Genomic DNA, 20,017 nt, shown 5'->3' with positions numbered 1-20,017 from the left:
GCTTCACCACACCTCTCACACTTGCCTTGCAATTGAGCTCTCTCTCAGAACCCTCAAAGATGGTTCCTTTCTCCTTCTTGTACTTTTTTTTTAAGCCAGTGTAATTATTTATGTTCTATGCAGAATATCGAGCTCTGTCATTGTCCAGATGTTGATTCCCGGCTGGGTTCTTCAGTTGCTGAAGTGCTGGCCCAGCGTGCGGAACGTCCTGGGTTCAGTTTCCAGCGGTGTGTGGATCTGGCATGGTGGTGCCTGCCTGTAATCCCAGCATTTGGGAAGTAGGGACATCAGAAATTCAAGGTCATCCTCAGCTTTGTAGTACTGAGCTCACCTAGGATGCATGAAGCCTTGTCTCAAAAAATCAAAAACTGAGGCAGACCAAACCCCAAAAGACCAAATAACAGCCCCTCCTCAAAAACCAACCAAACAAAAAAAGTTCAACTCAGTTTGAATCAGTCATCTTTTCTCATATATTCTCTTCTAAGTACTCTTTGGCAATTATAGATCTTTGGGGACTGTATTGCAGGAAACCAAATGAGAAAGAAAAGACCGACAAGCCATCAAAAATAAGACCAATCACAACATAATGCTGCTGGATGTTCCAGGTCCTGTGGCATGTGTGGGAGTGTTGGAGTTACCTTCACAGCTCCCTCAAGGGGTTGTTATTATAGGGAGCCCTGGTTCACGCCTGAGTAAGTATGGCAGAAGAAAGGTTCCAAGGTCACTGAACTGCTAAGAGATGGAACCAGGCTTGAGCGTAGGCAGTTGCGATCCAGAGCCTGTCTTAAGAGTGGTTGGACAGGTTGATCCCAGCAGTGTAAACTGGGTTTCTTCAGCTCTCAGAGTCTAGTGTGAGTCCAGCAAGCACTGATCCATGTACCTATATTGATGAGCACACAGTAGCTTTCATTTTATTTTAATGCTGTTTAGCTGTTTTTGGCCTTATCTCTAACTCAGCCCTGTGTTAGCACTTGGAAAAGGCTTATAGTTTCTCACTTTTTTAAAAAATCATTCCTGTTAATTTCTTAGCTCATATGTGTTTATCAAAGAAGCCTCCCCCTGACCTGTCAGTTGGTTTCCTTAAAGTTACTTCTTTTACAATGCACTTTTGTTATTTTTATTTACGTGTATAGGTGTGTGCCTGGAGTGTGAGATCGTGCCCCTGGCTGCTGGCAGCTTTCCTCTGTCTTCTGCAAGAACAGTCAGCATTTGTACTCTCAACTGCTGAGCTGTCTTTCCCTCCGTGAGGTTACTTTATCCAGGACAAACAAGATGAATAATTGGTCCTTCCTTACCCATCTTCAAAATAATGAATTGGCTCTATTTATAGTTTTTAATCTTTTACTCATATAAATGTCTTACTAGTTAATAATTAAAAATAATCCCTTAAATTGAAAATGAAATGATTATTTGCTTAGAATTTAGTGTTTTGACTATCTGACCTACACGCTCTCTCTCCCTCTCTCCCTCCTTCCAACCCTGTGTGTGTGTGTGTATGTGTATGTATATGTGTATGTGTATGTATGTGTATGTGTATGTGAGTGAATGTGAATGTGAATGCAGGAGCTTGTGCCGTGACATGTGTGGAAGTCAGAGGGCAACCTTGGGTTTGGGTCTGTGCCTTTCTCCTTGTTTGAGAGAGAATTTCTTTGTTGTTCATCTCTGCATACCAGGCTAATTGACCCTGGACTTCCAAGGATTCTCCTGTCTCCTTCTCCAATCTTGCTGTACGAGAGCTGGGACTTTAGATGTGTGCTACCATGTCTGACTTTATGCAGCAACTGGGGCTTTGAACGCAGGGCCTCATGCTTGCATGGTGAGTACCTTACCCACAGAGCCTTTCCCCAGACCTGTCTTTAGTCTCCTAACACGTCACAGTGGTATCCAGCTCTGCCTACACCTGGTAGTAATTTGCAGCAGTTTCTTTAGTACAGCGTGTTTAAGTACTGCCTTTAAGTAGGTGGAGCGAGGGCTTTTTAGCAGTTTCCTGATTTGAGTGCACATTCAAATCCCTGGGGAGGCTTGTTCAGCAGGTTACTAGGTTTTGCCTTTTAGGTCCTGATGTTTCATTCTACTGCCAGAGTAGCTCGAGCTACAAAAGGATTGGCAACCTCTAGCTTTGATAGAGAAGGTCTATATAAATCAGGATGTAGTATTTGCCACTGTCAAACAGCACCACCGAGGATCTCCCACGGTGTTTATATTGATGGTGATGATGTTTGCTTTTGGGATAGGGTGTTTCTCTGTAGAGCAGGCTGTCCTGGAACCTACTGTGTACCTCAGGCTAGCCTCATGATCCTACCATCTCAGCCATGAGTTGTAATTTTTGTTCATTAAACCAAGTAGGGTTAGGCTGTGTTATGTTGCTAGTGACACATTTAAAATATAGGCATGGTCTTAGGCACTGGTTTAGACAGAGATCTGTAAAAGATCTATCTGAGATACTTAGAAATTTGATTGTGACCTGGAGATGAAAACATACCGAACTGGAAAGGTTGAGTCTGTAGCTGAAATAGTTGGCATCCCTGGCGACTGTGATAGGATCTGTGTCCACAGAATCCACACCTGTTTATGTGTGTGGTAGACAAGTGTTGGAGTCTAAGCTTTATGAAGCTGTGAACACAGCTATCTGTACAGAAGAATTGTAGTTTACTTTTCTTATTCTTGTTCGTCTTTGTTTTCTAGTTCTTTATGTACACAGCCACTGCTACTGTAATAAAAATTACTTAAGAACAAACTTTTTAGTGAGAATTGTCTTCATCTTAGGTAGACCTTAATATCTGTTTTTTATATGTGTTATTTTTTCTCCAGTAGATTTGTTTTCACCAGCCAGCACACTAATATTTTGCTGATTTGGTTGTGTCCCCCTGCCCACTAGTATATAAATTTCGTGAAGTCTGGGTTTTATTTTGATTTGTTTCCCCCAGCATCTCTAAAGCTCTCAAGCATGTAGTCGACACTCAATAAATCTTCATCACCAAGTACCTGAACGAGTAAAAATCAATGTGCATGTATATCGAGTTCTCGGAGGAAACTGGGTTTCAGTCAAGTTTAAAAACCATTGTATTAAACTATGTTTTGTAACAGACCAAAAAGCCCTTGAGATGAGTTAGCTTAAATAAAGTTTGCTTCTGTAAAGTTACTTCTGTAGGGAAGTTTCTAGAACTGGAGGTTCAACACCAGAGGCTGCAAATGTTTTTGTATATCCCCTCACCCCCTTCCACCGCCTCTCAGCTGGTACACAGGTTATCTCTCTAGCCAGTGGGGAGGAAATGGCCACAGAGGCAGCCTGATTGGCTTGTTTTGGCATTTGTCTTATGTGTTGCAGCTTTCAGCCTCCTCACTGGTAGGCAGTTTATCTGCTTTGATTGGCCAAATGCCAAATTGCTTGGTCAGTGGTATACTTTTAAGTTCCTTAGAGTTTCTTTTCAGATCAAGCTGAGTTCAGTAGGCACCCAGGCTGTTTTGGGCCAAGCTCTAACACTCCAGTAGATGTAATTTACCATTTTCTTTCCTAAAAGTTCTACCTGTGCCTAGGGGCATATATGTGGCCCTGATTCTGTGGTTGAAGATCTGCTTGTATGCAATATGCATGCACATTCATTCATCCATCTGCATATATGTGGCCCTGATTCTGTGGTTGAAGATCTGCTTGTATGCAATATGCATGCACATTCATTCATCCATCTCCCAATTTCCCCTCTCCTACCTTTACTCTCTCCCTTTTCCTTGCCCTCTCCTTCTTCCTGTTAACAGAACTAGGCTCAAGAAAATGAGAGGATAAGGGCCTGGGTGCATATAGCTTTTACCTTCTAATTTCCTTTCCACAGGAAGCTTATTTAATATGTTTTCTCCCCACACAACAATGTAAAGCCATGGTGTGGGACTTGTCTTGGAGGGAATTTGTGTAGTAAAGTTTCTTGGCAACTTTTGTTTCCTGCAAGCTATACATTGTCAAGAGCTAGGGCAAACACTCCTGTTCTGCCTGTTTTTGTACAGCCTGGGAGTGAAGAAAGGGTTTTTACACTGGAAATGGACTTCATGTTCAGAACTTCAGTAAAATTTTTCTTCTCCAAAAAGGAAACTGCATTCTTCTTTTCATTCAGAAGTATGTTAAAGAGAAAGTTATTAGGACCCTTGTTAAAATGAGGGAAAAGACTATTCATGACCATTTTGATGGATGTTAGTTGGGCAGAGACACTGGGCTCAACTCCTAATGTAGTACCAACAAATGGGATGGATCGCTAAGGAGGTTGGGGCAGAGGGTCATTGGATGGGAAATTACTGTGTGAAGACATCAAGGGAGAGACAGTTGCAAAAAAGACCTAACAGAATTCTTGCTGAAGGCACTAGGTGATCTGCTGTCAGTAGGGATGTCAGGAAAATGAGGAATTCAATCAGATATCAAGAGAAAGGGGGAGGTGGTTCTAACTTAATAAGATCATTGTTAAACTAGACTCACTGCAGCAGATGCAGGAGTCAGAGGTGAGGTCTAGGTCTAAAGCGGAGGGTCCAGAGTCAGCTGACTAAAGTTTGGTTGAGGAGAGCACCTATGGGGGATATTATAAAGAAATATTGCTCCCTTGTTACTATATTTTGATCTTCATCCCTCAAAACTTGTGGAATTGAAAAAAAGTACTATAAAAATTAATTCTCCATGTCGTTAAAGAACCTACTTTGGATGCTGTGTCTCTGCTTGCTAAACTTAGGGCACTTGTGACAATATGGTGAGCATTGCTGTAGGGTTTCAGGACTGCTCTTGTGGGTCTCGACGGCTCTACAGTGAACAGAAAGTGTAAGGTGAGGTGCGGCTCTTGTGCACTGTGCTGAGAATGTGGCCACTAGGAAAGCACACTTGTCTTGGGTCGCCTTATAAGTTCCCCTCTTGCTGAACATTTGCAGCTGTACCCTGGAAGTACAGTGCCGGTGCCACGTCAGTGCCCGTCCCTTCCCTTCATCCTTTTGTGACCCCTGAATCTTCTATGCCTTTGATGCCTTGCCTTCTGTGGCCAGTTCTATTGATACAGAACCCATCCGCTCCTACCTGCACTTCTGACCTGAAGAGTTGTGAACTGTTTTACTCTTACAGTATCTCCAATACATTCCTACCCACTGGAATTGGGTAGGGAGATTATATAGCGTATAGTTCAGAAATGTATTTTCCCAGTCAGCTTATTTTCAAACACCCTTAAAGTGTACATTTTCTTTGGACCAGCTATACATCCTTCTCATAGCACTTAATACCTAATACCTGGACTCTGTCTGTGTGTGCGTGTGTGTGTGTGTGTGTGTGTGTGTGTGTGTTAGTCCTTGAGGTCTGTTTTTGTATCCTTGGTGTCACTCCCAGCCCCGAGTAGTTGCTCAAATATATTCTGAGTTAATGAGTAATTGACACATCATCAAAAATTTTAGCTGAAAAATCAAAACTCTGAATCCTCAAGAACCTCAGTATGGTCCCAGAAGAAAGCTTTCTGTTTGATTAAAATGCCAAATAAACATGCTTTTATTGTACTCATAAATATCAAGTTTCCAGCATTCTCTATGATGCACTGACACGACACCTTGAAGAATGGGCTTCCTTTGCTCAAGGAGCTAATGTGTTTGTAAGACATGATGGAGTGTTGTTTAATAAACAGTTTTTCATTTTTAGACATTGTTGAAAGATATCTAGTATGGTGTTAAAAAACCGTTTAGATTTTCTTAATCAACTAAAATCTGTATAACTTTATGTAAACTCACTGTGTTTAATGCTGAGGCTGAAAAATAGGTTATTTACTTTTTTATTTATAAAATCACTAAGTAAAGCATTGAAGCAAACACGGAAAAAAAATCAGGCCTAAATGTATTATTTTAAGTGTCGGATCTTTAAGGGAAATGCCTGGGAACTTGGAAGGTTATTTAATGAGCCATTTGGAGAGTCAAGGTTTACTGTGTACCCAGGCGATGCTTGTTGTCTTCGTGTGGTTATTAGAGGCACCTTTTAATCTGAAGACTCTGTAATCATGTGTTATACGCTGATATCTTTGACTTGCTGTCTCATTTTCTGTAATTGTTCACTTGGTGCAGATTGAAGATGGGCGTTGTGTATAGCTTTGAGAACGTAGAAGTTCTACAGGCTGAGCTCTGCAGAAAAGATTTCTTGGTTGAGTAAATCTGAGATGGTCCGCTAAAGAAATTTTAGATGTTTCTGTTTGGGTTGATGGGGATTCCTGAGTGTTGGCCAGAGAGTTATTGGCAGGCTGCTGATTGGAACTTTTCTTCTAGCTCTGGCTATCTTGTCAGTGGTTGTGGGGCCTATGTGTGTACCCCATCATCCTTAATTGTGACAGGGTACCACCTAATCTCTTGCCTACATACGATCATCCCCAAACTAGAAAAGATGCACCTCATCCTTGTAACAGCTGGCTAAGGTTGGTGTGGCTGAGTAGGTGCTGCTGACCTAGTGGAAGACAGCATGGCAGCCTTGTCTAGTTGGCAGTTACCAGTGGGCACTGCTGAATGGAGACTCCTCCTGCCTGCCAGGCTGGCTATCATCTGGATGCTGTGATTTGCTTGGGTCTTGTGAAGAAATACTAATGGTCTGCTTTAAGTACCTTTCCACGGGTTTGCTTATATGTTCACTAATGCCTTTCATTTTCTCTTGTAAGTGCCTAGAATAGTTTATAGATGAGATATTCAGTAGCAGAGATTAAGAACCTTGTGCAAAATGATGAAGCCAGATCTTGGTATTAAGGTTCAAACCCAGGTAGTTTGTGTGCCAGGTTCTACCCTGTGTCGCAGTGTTACCTGCTCAGTAACTGTTGGGGGCAAGGCTGGGACTGTAAGCATGACCTTCAAGAGTGTATTTATTTGTTGGTGCGTAGTCAGCTGGTCATGTGATCCACTTTGGTGATGGGGTATCCCCCAGTACTATGGCCATGGCACAGAGCGAATGAATTCTTATGGTTAGGAACATCATATCGTTTTCATAGGGTTTCTGGACCTTAGCTTCGGTCCACAAGGCAATTTGTGATTAAAGTAATAATTCAGTTTAAAAATAAAAAGGTGTGTGAAATTTCTTTTTTTTTTTGTCCATCTTTCTCTCTCCTTTCTGTGCTGTTCAAAATCATGTTGAAAATGATGAAACGATAGCAGAAACCCAAACAGGCCTGAAAAATGAGAGGTGCTCATGTGGCCCTGGAGCGCTGGGGACTCTGGAGTAAATACAGCAGATGGATGAGATGGATGGTGAGACGCCGTAGCAGGGGAGCTTGCCACCCAAGAGAGGGAGTGCCGAAGCACTAGAAAAATGAGTTTTCTGAACAGCATCCTGGAAGAGTCCCAAGAAGTGGGGAGTGGCAGCAGAAATGGGTAATGAGAGTGCCCGGCTAGGAGCTAATGACCTTGAAACAGATGCTCTGTTCAGCTGAACCGCTGGGCTGGCGGCGAGAGGATGGTGATCTGAGTTTGCCCCAGCCGCAAAACCATTTTACTTGGTTTCTGACTGTCTGGTGGTCTGCCAAGGCTGAACAGAGTGGAAGACTGCGACAGGAAATCCTTGAGCCCCCCGGCTTTTATGTCTCCGCCCCCAAGGTTTCAAGACTTCTCAAATTGGACATAAAGAGAGCTTTGCTGTGTCAGTCTTCTCTTATTTTCATATATGGTAATGAAACCCTCTGCTGCCCCTCAGCATTGATCAGTCCAGGGAAAAACCAGGAAGGGCCATTAGACATTTGAGAAGAAATCAATACCATGAGCCAGCAACAGACCAGGCTTTTGGAAGCATTGGTGAAATGTTAACATGGGAGAATTCTAGTGTGCATTTCCGATCCAAAAGAATAGCCGATCCATAGGGCAAGAACAGTTCGTGGGAAAGGATGAGAAGGGAGTTCTGAGTAGTTAGTACTGGGATTGAGATGTGAAGGAGGCTGTCCTGGGGTCAGTGGATGGGCTGAAGGGCAGAGGGGAAGCCAGTAGGGTTATAGAAATTAGTGGTCTGGAAAATTTAGCAGAGGATTTATTTGCAAATTCAAAGCAGAAGGATTAAGATGGAAGTTGTGAAGCAGGAGTAAGGGCTAAGAGCTGAGTGTTAACTAAGGTGGCGACAGAATCACAGATGCTCTGGGGCTGGAGAGATGGTTTATTTCTCTTAGGAGCAGGCATCTCCAAACATGGAGGTTTCTTTCCCCACAGCACAGTGGTGCCCGTCTTTAGCACCTCTGCCAACCCCAGTTCTCTGAGCCAGAGTTCTCAGTCCCTTAACCAGCCAGGGTGTGCATAGGATCATTTTGACACAGTGCCTTTCCAGCTGTGATTTGAAATAACTTAGATGAAGTTAGGAGCATTGGTTATGGGTAGAAACTACTAAATTTTTTAACACAACATTGCCTGGCTTTACCATTTTTATCAGTGCTTTCTTTTTCTTTTTTAAATAAATGCTTGATACTTTCATTATTGTGGCATGCACTGCATTTGTCATTAATTGTGAGGCTTTAACAATTACATTTTGCTTTGGTTTTTGAGTAGAAATGTATGTGTGTATGCAGTGGTGTATAATTGTACCATGGTATACTTGTGGAAGTCAGAAGGAAACCTGTTTTCTCCACTGTATGTGTGCCAGGGATTTTAATAATGATGTTTTTTGTTTGTTTGTTTGCTTTTTCAAGAGATAGGATTTTTTCTCTGTAACAGCCCTAGCTGTCCTGGAACTTACTTTGTAGACCAGGCTGGCCTTGAACTCACAGAGATCCACCTGCCTTTGTCTCCCAAGTGCCAGGATTAAAGGTGTACACCACAGGCCCACCAAAAATGAGCTTTTAGAGTGTCATCAGTCAGGAAAACATAAAGTACAATTTGGATGGCTCTGAAGCATGTTAAAAACTTGTTTAGTTACCAACCTCCCTTTCCCTCATTCCTCCTTCACCTCCAATTGAATATTGTTTATAGAAATGTCAGTATTTGTTTTATAGCTAGATTAGATGACTGCTTAAGAGAGATATGTGACTTCATCGATTTCTGTGGCATAGGAATGGACTCACCTAGCCTCTTTGAAATATCCTGAGAGCGACTTCGTTTGTTCCTACTTACGCTGACTATCCTGGCTTCTATTGTACAACCTTTAATTTCAGGGTTGCATCGTAATGAGTCCTTGATGTATAAACATTCAGCCATAATTAAAGATCCAGACTTAATTCAACCATGGATTGTACGTGGCCCAACAATGGCACTTACTGATAAATTCATGGTTTCTTCCTTCCCTAGTCAGTGGAGATTTCTTTGCCCATGAGTTTTAAGACAGACCTAATGCTAGAAGGGCAGTAACTTGGACATACATCTTATGATATTGGAGTGGTAGAGAAAGACAACTAGACATTATCTGGTAGATTTTCAGAAAATTCCCCAGAGCTTCCGAGAGGAGAGAGTGGCCTAGATTTATGCTCCTCTGTACCACTAGAGGCCACTAAATTACCTACTCTGTGTCTTGTGGTCCTCAGGGGGGGAATCCTTGAACAGAAAAACTTAAGCCTAGCCATATTTTCATTTCATTCATTATTGAACAGATGTTGTGAGCATCTTGTCCAGCGGGCCCTCTAGGGACCACGGGCCAGGATGGAGGTCGAATTACAAGATAATTTACTGGGGAAAAAATGACTGAAGAAAATGAAGGGGAGCAGGAGGTGGTAAGGGTCCAGGTAGAGCAGGTCTGACAGCAGAGGCTAGAAGGACACATGATAGGAGATGACTTTGCCTTCCCTGCAGCTATATGCTGGTTTGGACTAGCCCAAGGGACATTCTGTACTGGGCAGACAACTGGAATTCCATACTGTGGTCCTCAGCCCACTGACTGGGTACTGCTTACAGAGTGAGCACCTTATGAATGCTGAAAGGGACAAAGAATCTCGACAGGCTGGCAGCTGGGCCCTGCTCTATAGCTTTGCTAAAGGAGACATGTGCTTACCTCAGTGGTGCTGATGACACTTGCTGTATTGGTGCTGTTAGAATCTGAACTCTGCTGGTGAGGACGAGTGTCAGTCTGAGCGAACTGCCTGACTGGTCATGCAGATTTTTTATTACCGTTTTGGAGGATGTGATATTACGACCTTGGTCCTGAGGTTCTCAGGAAGGGTAAAGAAATCCACTTGAGGAGCTGACATGTTTTCCAGCGTGGTTGTCTTAATGTCTGTGAGATTTATCAGTAATGGTGAAACAAGAAACAAGACATGCACTTTATAGATCTTACCATGGCTGCACTTTACGGGTTATGTGTTCAGTGAGTGGCGTAATGACAAACATTTTGATACGTACCAACAAAAACGTACTACCTGGCATTATTTTCTGTGAGAGTGAATGAATGGATTCATCTAATCGTATGGAACTGTTGGTGAACAAAGGGCTCAGTTGGATATAATGTGCCCTGGACTGGGTAAAACGTTGAGCACTGCTGGGCTTATGGTTTCATTAACAGAAAAACAAGCAGAACCCAAAACAACAAAAACTCCAAGCACCATTCATTTATAAGGAGTCCCGTTCCTGACTTTGGCTGAGGGCAGGTGGCTATAAAGGTTTTGGTTGTATGCCAAAAGAGGCTAATGACTCACCAGCATCTAAACTTGGCCTGCTTTCCTTTCTTTTACACTGTAGAAAAGGTTGTAGGAAGGGCATACGTTATTCTCCACAATAAACTTAATGTATATCAATTTGTACTGTAGCTTGTATTACAAGAGTAAACTAGACCTGTCAATGCCTGGAGACTTACTGTGTGAATATATGCCTTGTCATTCTTTTCCCCTGTTTTGGAGACCAGGTTCCACATTGTCCCCACTGCCTTTAAACTCTAGCTTTAGGTGACCTTGCACATATACTCCTCTTGATTGTACCTCCCGAGTGCTTGGATTACAGGTATGTACCACCATGTCCTGTTTATGTGGTATCAGGTCTTGAACCTATGACTTTGTGAATGATAGACAGGCACTCTATCAAGTAAAAAACACCCTTCGATCCTGCACCTCGATCCAGGTGACTATTTAGGGAGTTGCATTTCCTTGAATCTGCAACACTTGATTGTCTTAACACTCATTTGGTAGGCAGTGGAAAAAAATTATTGGAACCCATAGCAATATTTAGCAATTAGCTTTCCCTAGCTGTATGACAATAATTTTGCTACATTCATGTAATTATGTGACATGTAACATGTCATACATTTTACCTATGTGCATGTATCTGGGTAGGATGGATTTTCAAAGAAGAATCAAAGTGTTTTCATTGGCATGTTTTCCTGCCACACTGATTGTATTGACTCATTGTAAAACTGTGAGTGATTGTTTCCTCCACAAAGCTTATATTTTCCCACTGTGATAAGTGATGTATAGTATCATGATTAAGTCTTTATTGTCTTCTGATTGGGGATGCACATTCTTTCATAAAGTCATGATCTTTTATGGTTTTCTTTTTTTTTTTTAAGATTGATTTATTATGTATATAGTGTCCTGCCTGCTTATATCTCTGAACACCAGAAGAGGGCACTGGATCTCATTACTGATAGTTGTGAGCCACAGTGTGGTTGCTGAGAATTGAACTCATGACCTCTGGAAGAGCAAGTGCTCTTAACCTCTGAGCCATCTCTCCAGCACTCCCTTCCCCTCCCCTCCCCTCCCCTCCTTTTTTAAAGGAGTCATGGCTCTCAATTTGTCCTTGAGCTCCTGGCCTCAAATGGTCAACTATCCCGTCTCAACCACCCTCATAAATGGGACTAAAGGCCCTGTTACATGTTATGTGTTTGATCTTGTTCTTAAATGTATTGAGTTATCTCTTTAGTCTTTGCCCGTTTTTCTGTTAGTGATTCTCTGAATCTCACTGTGATTTCATCTTCCTGTGGCCCTCTCTGCATTTTCTTGTCTAATGACACCTCTCATTGAATTTGTGCCTGCTGTGATCCAGAATGGTTTTATTTCTGGATTCTTAATTATATCTGTGTAAATCTACCCTTACTTTGATTCTAAGCAATCCCTTCTCAGATACCAGGTAGACTTACCTTCTGTCCTATCTTCATTTCCTGTCTTGGATGAAACACCCTGACAAAACGCAACTTCGAGGAAAAGGGGGCTTGTTGTAGTGTGCATTTCCAGGTTAAAGTCCATCATCACGGGCAAGTCAAGGCAGGAACTTCAAATAGCTAGCCATAGCACATCTGTAGTCAAGAACAGAGAAAAGTGCATGCATGCTTGCTGTGTTCAGCTTGATTTATCCACTGTCACCGAGGTCAGAATGCTCTGCTTAGGGAATGATACAGCCCATAGTGGACTGGATCTTCCCCCATCTGTCAACTTAAGACAAACGCCCACAGACATGCCCACAGACCAACCTAATGTAGATGATGATCCCTCACTGAGACTCTCAGGTAATTCTAGGTTGGGTCAACTTGACATTTAAAATTAAGCGTCACATACACCCATTCAGTGTGCTTCCCTAACTCCACTGTTTTGTTTAGCTGGATTTTCCCCCAGCAATCAGTATCCCACATTATGTTCCTGAGGTTGATCTGAGTAGTTTGTGCTCTTGAAGTGTATTTTCAAGTTTCTTTCACAAAAGAAGTTAGATTGTGACTCTTGCCATTCAGTGAGTGGTTTCTATTGATAACTTTCAGCGTTCTGATCCACTTTGGTTCTAATAGTAGCGGGCACTACTAATCCATATCATTCCTTTTGCTTTTGAGTTTTTAAAATCTGTCTCGCTCTTTTTTCATTGAGTGTAGATGATATATCACGTTAATTTGGCCCTCTGTGAAATGATAGTGTGTATCAGCCTCTTCCATACGGTTTCTGAATTGAAGAGGTGGGAGCCTGAATAGCATTCTACTCATTGTCCATAGATTGTGTCTTGTTCACATCATTAATACAGAACAGAAATGGGTCTATATAAGCTCTATTACTCTGGCCACGTTTGAAATTTCAAAGGTGTCAGCAAAAATATTGATTATGAACGGGTTTTAGGTTCATCGTGATATATGATGCTAAGCACCTGCCGGTTCCACAGCCCCCCATTTCAAAATTGAGTATAAAAGCTGTCTGCAGAATAGATTTATTCTTTCCGATCCTGTTTTCCTGCACAAAATCCTTAAACACATCTAGTAATGTGTAGACGGAATATATTAGCTTGAGGTTGTAAACTATATTTTAAGGTTACAGTTATAACTTTTTAAGTGTGATGAAATGTCTTCCTTTTTACTTTCCTCAATAAAACCTATCATTTATTGCAGTAAAGCCTTTATGAGTGAGGAAATGACAGTCCCATTGCTGAAGCTGTATGAGATCACAGGCAGAGCCATTCAGTCAGTGCCCACCAGTTCTGTGCAAGTTTCTTCCGTATCTGGGTTTCATTCTCCGCCCAGAAATGGCACCTTAAGTTACTGAGCTGGGGAGAGTGTATATTTCCCCCCTTATTTTTGGGTTAGTGCTTACATATTCTTAGTCACTGTCAAGCTTAGCAGCTTTGCCTGTTAGAACATAAATCGGTGTAGAAACTTTAGTCTTAAGGATGTTGAAGGCTACTTGGAAAGTGAAGTGACTGACACAGCCCCAGTCATCTCTGTTAATACCTGGGCTCCAGACACGACCGCTCTCTCCACTTCTTTCCGTGCATGTTGGGTGATACTGTCAGTCACTGTTCTAAACAAGCAGATGAATAAAGGGCACTCTGAAATCGCAAAGTGCTAGGCGTTTCTTTTAGCTTTTACTTCTGAGACTATATATGCATATATTCAAAATTAATTCAGTTTAAAGCAAAAAGAAAAAAAAACCACTTAAGATTCATGTTTATTTCCGGGGGAGTGGGGAGGAAACCCTGGAAGTAAGAGTCTCACTGTAGATATTTCAGAACTTAAGGCACGAGTATAAATAGTCAAAGAGAAGTGAAATCTCAGCCTTGTCTCCCAGATAACTAGCCATGTGCCATGCATGCCTTCTGGGTCTTCTCTGTTTTCCTTGTCTCTTTGTTGCTACATACAGATTCTCTTCTACCTGTGGTATTTATTTTGTTGTTTGCTCTTAATTGGCGTGATCATATCCTTTCCCCCAGGTAGCATCTTTCCTGGATGTGTAAACGTGCATTGTTCAATTGTGTTTGTCCTCTGATCTTGGCCCTTCGGTAGCCTCAAGCATTTGTCTACTATATGCATCATGTTGAAATCATGTCAGGCTCAGCATGCACTTGGCGTTTCGCTGTGTTTGGTGACTGAGATCTCAGGCTCTGACTGACTGTTCAGGGTGATAAGGATTGGGGTCCTAGCTCTCTACTACTGGGCTGCTGGAGAAAGCCTGCTTGCTACTCTACCTTGGGACTGTATATGCACGTGTTAAGTCTTCCGTGTTGAAGCCAACTACCTTTCTTTTTAAGAGCTTTGTCATTTTCCTTGAAGAAAACACTATTGTATTTTAGTCACAATGTTTTTGTATCTTCTTTTTTTTCTCAGTCACACTGTTTTGGTCTTTGTGTTTGCTTCACTGACACCTTGGAGCAGGACAGAATGCTATCTAATGAGCTACTTTGATTTGCAAAGTACACACTGAACCAAGGGAGAATGGGTATACTTCAGAATCGGGAAAGCAGATCCTGTATCTTAATGGCTGCTCACTGGGTGTGTCATGCCTTTGAAAATGTCCTGTTAGCGTTTTTGAGGCTGTCTTTAGTCTTCACATTGCATGAGTAAGGAAACTCTTAGAGAGAGCTCGAGTGACTTGCCAGAGACCAAGGGAAGTTGAAAGTGGCAGAGCTGTGGCCTGAGCAGGGCAGGCTTGACTGGGAGCTCTTAGGAAAGTCACAGTAGCTACTCTGCTATATTTATCCCAGGGCAGGGCTCTCTCCCTTTCTCTTTCCCACCCCCCTTCTCTCCTTCTCTTCTTTCCCTTCTTCCTTTTACAAATCCGACTTACATCCAAAGAAAGCTAGATGACAGCTAGTTCTTTTTTGCTTGTTTTAGTAAGAAGTTACGGCATACACAGATGTACACCTACAATCTTGCCTTTCAGAATACCCCATTAGTCTTTGTGTCTCCCTGCAATGACTTTTCTGCTGTTGGAAAGGCTGCTCCTGAGCGGTAACACCTCATGTGATGCAGTTTTCTTTCCCAAATGACAGTTGTGTGGCTCTTGACTAATTCAGTTGCATGCTGAGGAAGCTGGGCAGTTCGGATATTGTTTGGGTTCAAAATCTGGCTGGCAGAGCTGAAAGGTGGCTCTACAGTTAAGAGCACTCTTGCAGAGCACGTGAGTTCGGGTCCCAGCAGTGTCATGTGGTTTACAGCTGCCTGTGAACTATAGCTCTATGATAGCCAACTCCTTCTGGCCTCTGAGGGCACCTGCATGTATGCGATATATACACACAGACACATAAATATAAATAAAAGTAAAAAATAAAATCTTCAAAATCTGACCACTCTTTGCTAATGATATGTAGCTGTTCACTTGATTCTTGACTCAAATATCTCATTTTTCCCTGTCTTGATTTCCCTACCCTCTTGAACCAGGTTCTTTAGTGTTGTTTGTTTCTGGAAATTTTGATACTTAGGTGCTTACCACTGTAGAAAATTAGACTGTAAAAGGAAGGAACATAAAATACATGCAGTCTCTTTTTGCGGGGCACTCTGTCAGGGGCACTGTCCCACCTGTGGCTCCTTAAAAGCAGGGTTTTGTTTTTTAGTGCACACTCTCCTGGCATGTGAGATAAGCCCTGATGTTGCAGCCACTGTGTCAATGCAAAGCGGGCATGCGCACACATAGACAGTACAATCGCATATCTAAACTGCAGGGGAGAGACAGCATTTTCACCATGGTATCTCTAATGTATTTCGTTGTAAGGTTGGTAATTTTGTAAGTATCTAGTTGTAACAGGTGTTTAAGTTACCAAGTTGACTTAGTGAGTGCACACAGTGACCAGCTTTACCCCCTGTATTGGTCCTATAGCATTGTCTGTTCATTTTCTCCCTTTTTACATTTTTACCCAAGTGTGACAAGAATGATTTAAGATGGATCAAGATCTGGAAGTTATTTTGGGAAAGAAACTATCTTACTCTCAACTGCCTAAAAATTCTGTTTAACGATTTCTGAGAATTCCTTCTAGTAACTTTGATATCGATGGTGTGTGCTAAACAAGTCATATATATATATGTTTGTTGTCATTTTTAGGATTCTGAGCAACAACAAGATATCTGAGCTGAAGAATGGTTCATTTTCTGGGTTAAGTCTCCTCGAAAGATTGTAAGTATTCTCTCTTGGTCATTTCTCCTTATTTTATATAATTCATGTGGTTTCATTGTAAACCTGCCAAAGGAACTCCAAACAACTAAAAAAAAGGGCTTCCCAACATTTTATTTTGCAAAAGTTCAGGAAGTGATGTTTCAAAGAGAAGCAATTACGCAGTCAAAGGTCACCATGCTCTCTGGGAATAGCCAGATGGAAATTCCAGATTGACTTTGTGGGCTTTCCGTGTGGTCACAGTGTCTGCACTCTGCCCATGATGTGGTAAAGCAATCTAGACAGCAATGAGTCAGTACTTAACTGATGTATTGTACATGACAGCATGATGATAATGAAGGAATTCGTGCGGATCTCTTCCAATAAAGCTGTTCACTAAACAAGTCATGGACCACAGTCTGCTGACCACTCACTGGCTTAACACAGATGATGTTTTGAAACTGCATCCTAAAATGATGTGGATCTTATAAGTAAAACAGAATGCCAACATATCAAGGGAGTGGCGTAGATAAACTGATGTTTTCTTCAGTATCTTGGAATATGATTCTATGTTTTACTTAGAAGTCTCATGAACTGATATATTACAGGTACTCATTTTGGGTGGTATTTAGGGAATTGGATATGCTCTTTACTTGTGATCTGAATGCTGTTCAAAGATCCTGATAAACGTTCATTTACAATATAACTTAAAAGTATGTACGAGAACCACACTGATATGTACATTTCTGTGAAGTCACAGTATACCCTTATTTTTTTTCTATTCTCTTTGCTCTTGATATTCTGACATTCTCTGTCCAGCTTTCCCCTGATCATTCATCCAGGGGCTTCCACAGTCAAACTCCCGTGGCTTCTGATTGCTGGGGGTGCTGAAGTATTACATAACCATATACCACCTAAAGTTCTGTGTCCTTTTGACCATGACTTTGTTCTTTTCAGTTTACTACTTGTCTTTAAGTTAGGTTCTGTGTATATACTTATCAATATCCATAATATATAGCAGTACATTTACATAAGTATGTTCATTCCTGTACAAAGCATGTGAATATTCAGGGAACACACTCCACACAAACATATATAGATGCATTAAAAACTTTCTTGGCACTTTAGGACTTCGTGCGCACATTGTTTTTTTCTACTGTGTCTATTGACATAGTCTTGTCATAGTCCTCACAGTCCATGAGTCTAGAGATCTCAGCTCAGGCCTGACAGTGCCGAGACTAATCTTTTGTACACACTCTGTGGTTGTTTCAGCAATGGGTGTTTGCATAAGTTTGGTTGAGTGGAGATCCTCATTGGGCTTGAGGGATGGAATTTCCTCACTGTCAGGAAAAAACGAAGGAACTTGTGCATGCCAGGACCAGGTCACCAGAGAGCAGGTTGAGGAGTGACTCTTAAGCAGTGGGGAGACAATGCTGAATTCACGCCACTCAGTATTAGAATGGAGAAGACAACATCTTCCCGTCACCCATTCTTCCTTGCAAAACAATGTTGTTGGCAGATATCCCAGCATTCTCAGCATGCAGCACAATGCGAGACTTTTCGTATTTGCTGAGCTGATAATTGAAGAAATCCATGCAGTCAAAGGAAGGGATACAGGCACTTGTGGTTTATTGGTGGTGTCTGTTATATTGAGAAACAATGCTGCTTGGCTTGATGTGGTAGTTCACGTACACCATAAGCAACATAGCCAGCATGGCTAATGTGCTGTGTTGCACTGTGAATTATGCCTTTTGTCCACATCATTTTTAACTTCCTTTGTCTTTGACCATATTTTCTGCCTTTTGTTGATAATAAATCTCTATACATAGTTGGAACAAATTAAGTTGCCAATGTGGATGATATTAAGATGAATTAAATGTTTTTAGCCAGGGTCCCATTTATACCCGAATCCCAAAACACCACCATGCTTTTTTGAGAAAAAAATATGCTTATACACAAGGCAGACTTTTGGAAAACTTTAGTTTCCTACTGATCAGTGTGTTCATTCCCAATTGTTGAATCAATCTCATGTGTTATGTTGGGGCCACTGGAGTAACTCAGCATCTCTCTTCAACTGGTGACAGAGTCTCTTTAACTCCTAAAAGAAGAGAGGCTTTGGAGAAGAAGTTCTTTTGGTTTCTAAGAAGATACAAGAAGTGTTTGTTTGTTTGTTTGTTTTGTTCTTTTTTTTTCATGGTTGCGTCCAGAGGGTTTTGGGCACCTGGGATACTACATCACAAATGAGGACTATGCGGTGTATGGAACCAGCCACCTCTGCTCTGCTTTTGCATTTCTTTTCATTTGTGATGATGGTTTATTATTATTACTATGTGTGAGACAGGGATTTAGTTTATAGTCCCAACCTTGGACTTGCAAAGAGCCTCTTGCTTCCTGAGTGCTGGGATGACAGGTGTGCGCTGCCATCGCCAGCTGAGATGAGGCACCACATCCCGTATGCCATCATGTGTTCTTTCCTGAAGAAGTCTGTGCTTCCGCGCTCTCTGTTGCCATGGTAAAACACTATGACCAAGACAGCCTCTAGACAGCGTTTCCTTCGGTTGATGGTTCCATATGAATAAGAGTCTGCTGTTGTGAGATATTTGTACACTGTATGAAGATGTATTTGCTGTGATTGGTGTAATAAAAAGCTGAACAGCCAATAGCTAGGCAGGAGGTATAGGTGGGATTTCCAGGGAGAGAAAGGAAGAGGAGGAGGAATCAAGGTGCGTAGGAGAAGCCAGGAGACACAGAGAGGAAACGGGTGCAGGATGGAAGAGAGGTACAACCAGATGATAGAATGAAGATTAATATAAGTGGGTTAATTTAAGATGTAAGTGCTGGTTAGGAATAAGCCTGAGCTATAGGCTGAGCTTGCACAATTAATAAGAAGTCTCCATTATTTGGGAGCTGACTGGTGGGACAGAAAAAGATTTGTACAGTCTGCCATGACTGAGAAGCTTGCAGCAAGAGGACAGCATAGCAGCTGGAGTAGGAAACTGTCAGCTCACATCTGCAACCATAGGCATGAAGCAGAGAGAACCACCTTGAAGTAGTTGGGACTCTGCTCTCGAAACACTCCTTTGGGGTCACTCTTTCTCAGCAAGGCCACACCACCTGAGCCTCCACACCACCTGAGCCTCCCCAAACAATATCACCAGCTGGGAACCAAGTATTCAAATGCCCGGACCATGGAGGACATTTCTCATCCAGACCACTAGAGTGATTCTTCTGTTGGTGCCCGGACCATGGAGGACATTTCTCATCCAGACCACTAGAGTGATTCTTCTGTTGGTGCCGGAAGATGGTAGAGAGATTTCTTTTGGCTTATAACCCCAGAGAATACAGTCACTGAGGCAGGGACATCCTGGTAGCTAGAACAGGCCGGGAGGCCAGAGCAGCTGCTAGAGGCTGTGTAAACTGTCACTGGTCAGTCACGCCGTGATGGCAGACGGGAAGTGGAGTGTTCCACTTGAAGCAGGCTGGCTGTAACTCTGAAAGTCCAGCCCTGAATGACACATCTCAACCAGCCATGCTAGAGGTTCCACAAACTCCTGGGGACCAAGTGTCTACCCAGTAAGCCTGAGGGAGGACATTCCCCCATGGGATCAGGTACATAAAACAGGCCTTCGATTTTGTAAAAACAAGTCCTGTGGGTTTTTTCAGGTAGGCTTTTATGACTTAATGCATTGTGATTTAGCACTACATCCTAAAGTTGAACTACTGTGTACTAGACACACTTTGCATTGTTGGGGAGAGAAATATTAAATGAGAGAGTCTGACTATAAATATCTTTTGGCAGTATCTGATTAATA

At 42.1% G+C, this 20,017-nt stretch overlaps 1 protein-coding gene across 2 annotated transcripts in view; it reads left to right on the top strand.

Moving 5' to 3' along the window:
* The window catches only part of Adgra3 (adhesion G protein-coupled receptor A3), a 96,085-nt gene that overhangs the window by 14,532 nt on the left and 61,536 nt on the right, over nucleotides 1-20,017 (top strand). The window contains exons 2-3 of one of the 2 annotated variants that reach the window (XM_040747067.1): nucleotides 1,674-1,816; nucleotides 16,158-16,229. In XM_040747067.1, the coding sequence (XP_040603001.1) occupies nucleotides 1,806-1,816; nucleotides 16,158-16,229 (83 nt within the window). In that variant the 5' untranslated portion in view covers nucleotides 1,674-1,805. The remainder of the gene's footprint in view (nucleotides 1-1,673; nucleotides 1,817-16,157; nucleotides 16,230-20,017) is intronic. The other variant, XM_040747066.1, reaches the window with a different exon arrangement.

Source organism: Mesocricetus auratus, unplaced genomic scaffold, assembly GCF_017639785.1.
Source record: "Mesocricetus auratus isolate SY011 unplaced genomic scaffold, BCM_Maur_2.0 Super-Scaffold_100006, whole genome shotgun sequence".
NCBI lineage: Eukaryota > Metazoa > Chordata > Mammalia > Rodentia > Cricetidae > Mesocricetus > Mesocricetus auratus.
The sequence above is the reverse complement of the archived record's forward strand: the minus strand, read 5'-3'. Positions and strand labels throughout refer to the sequence as shown.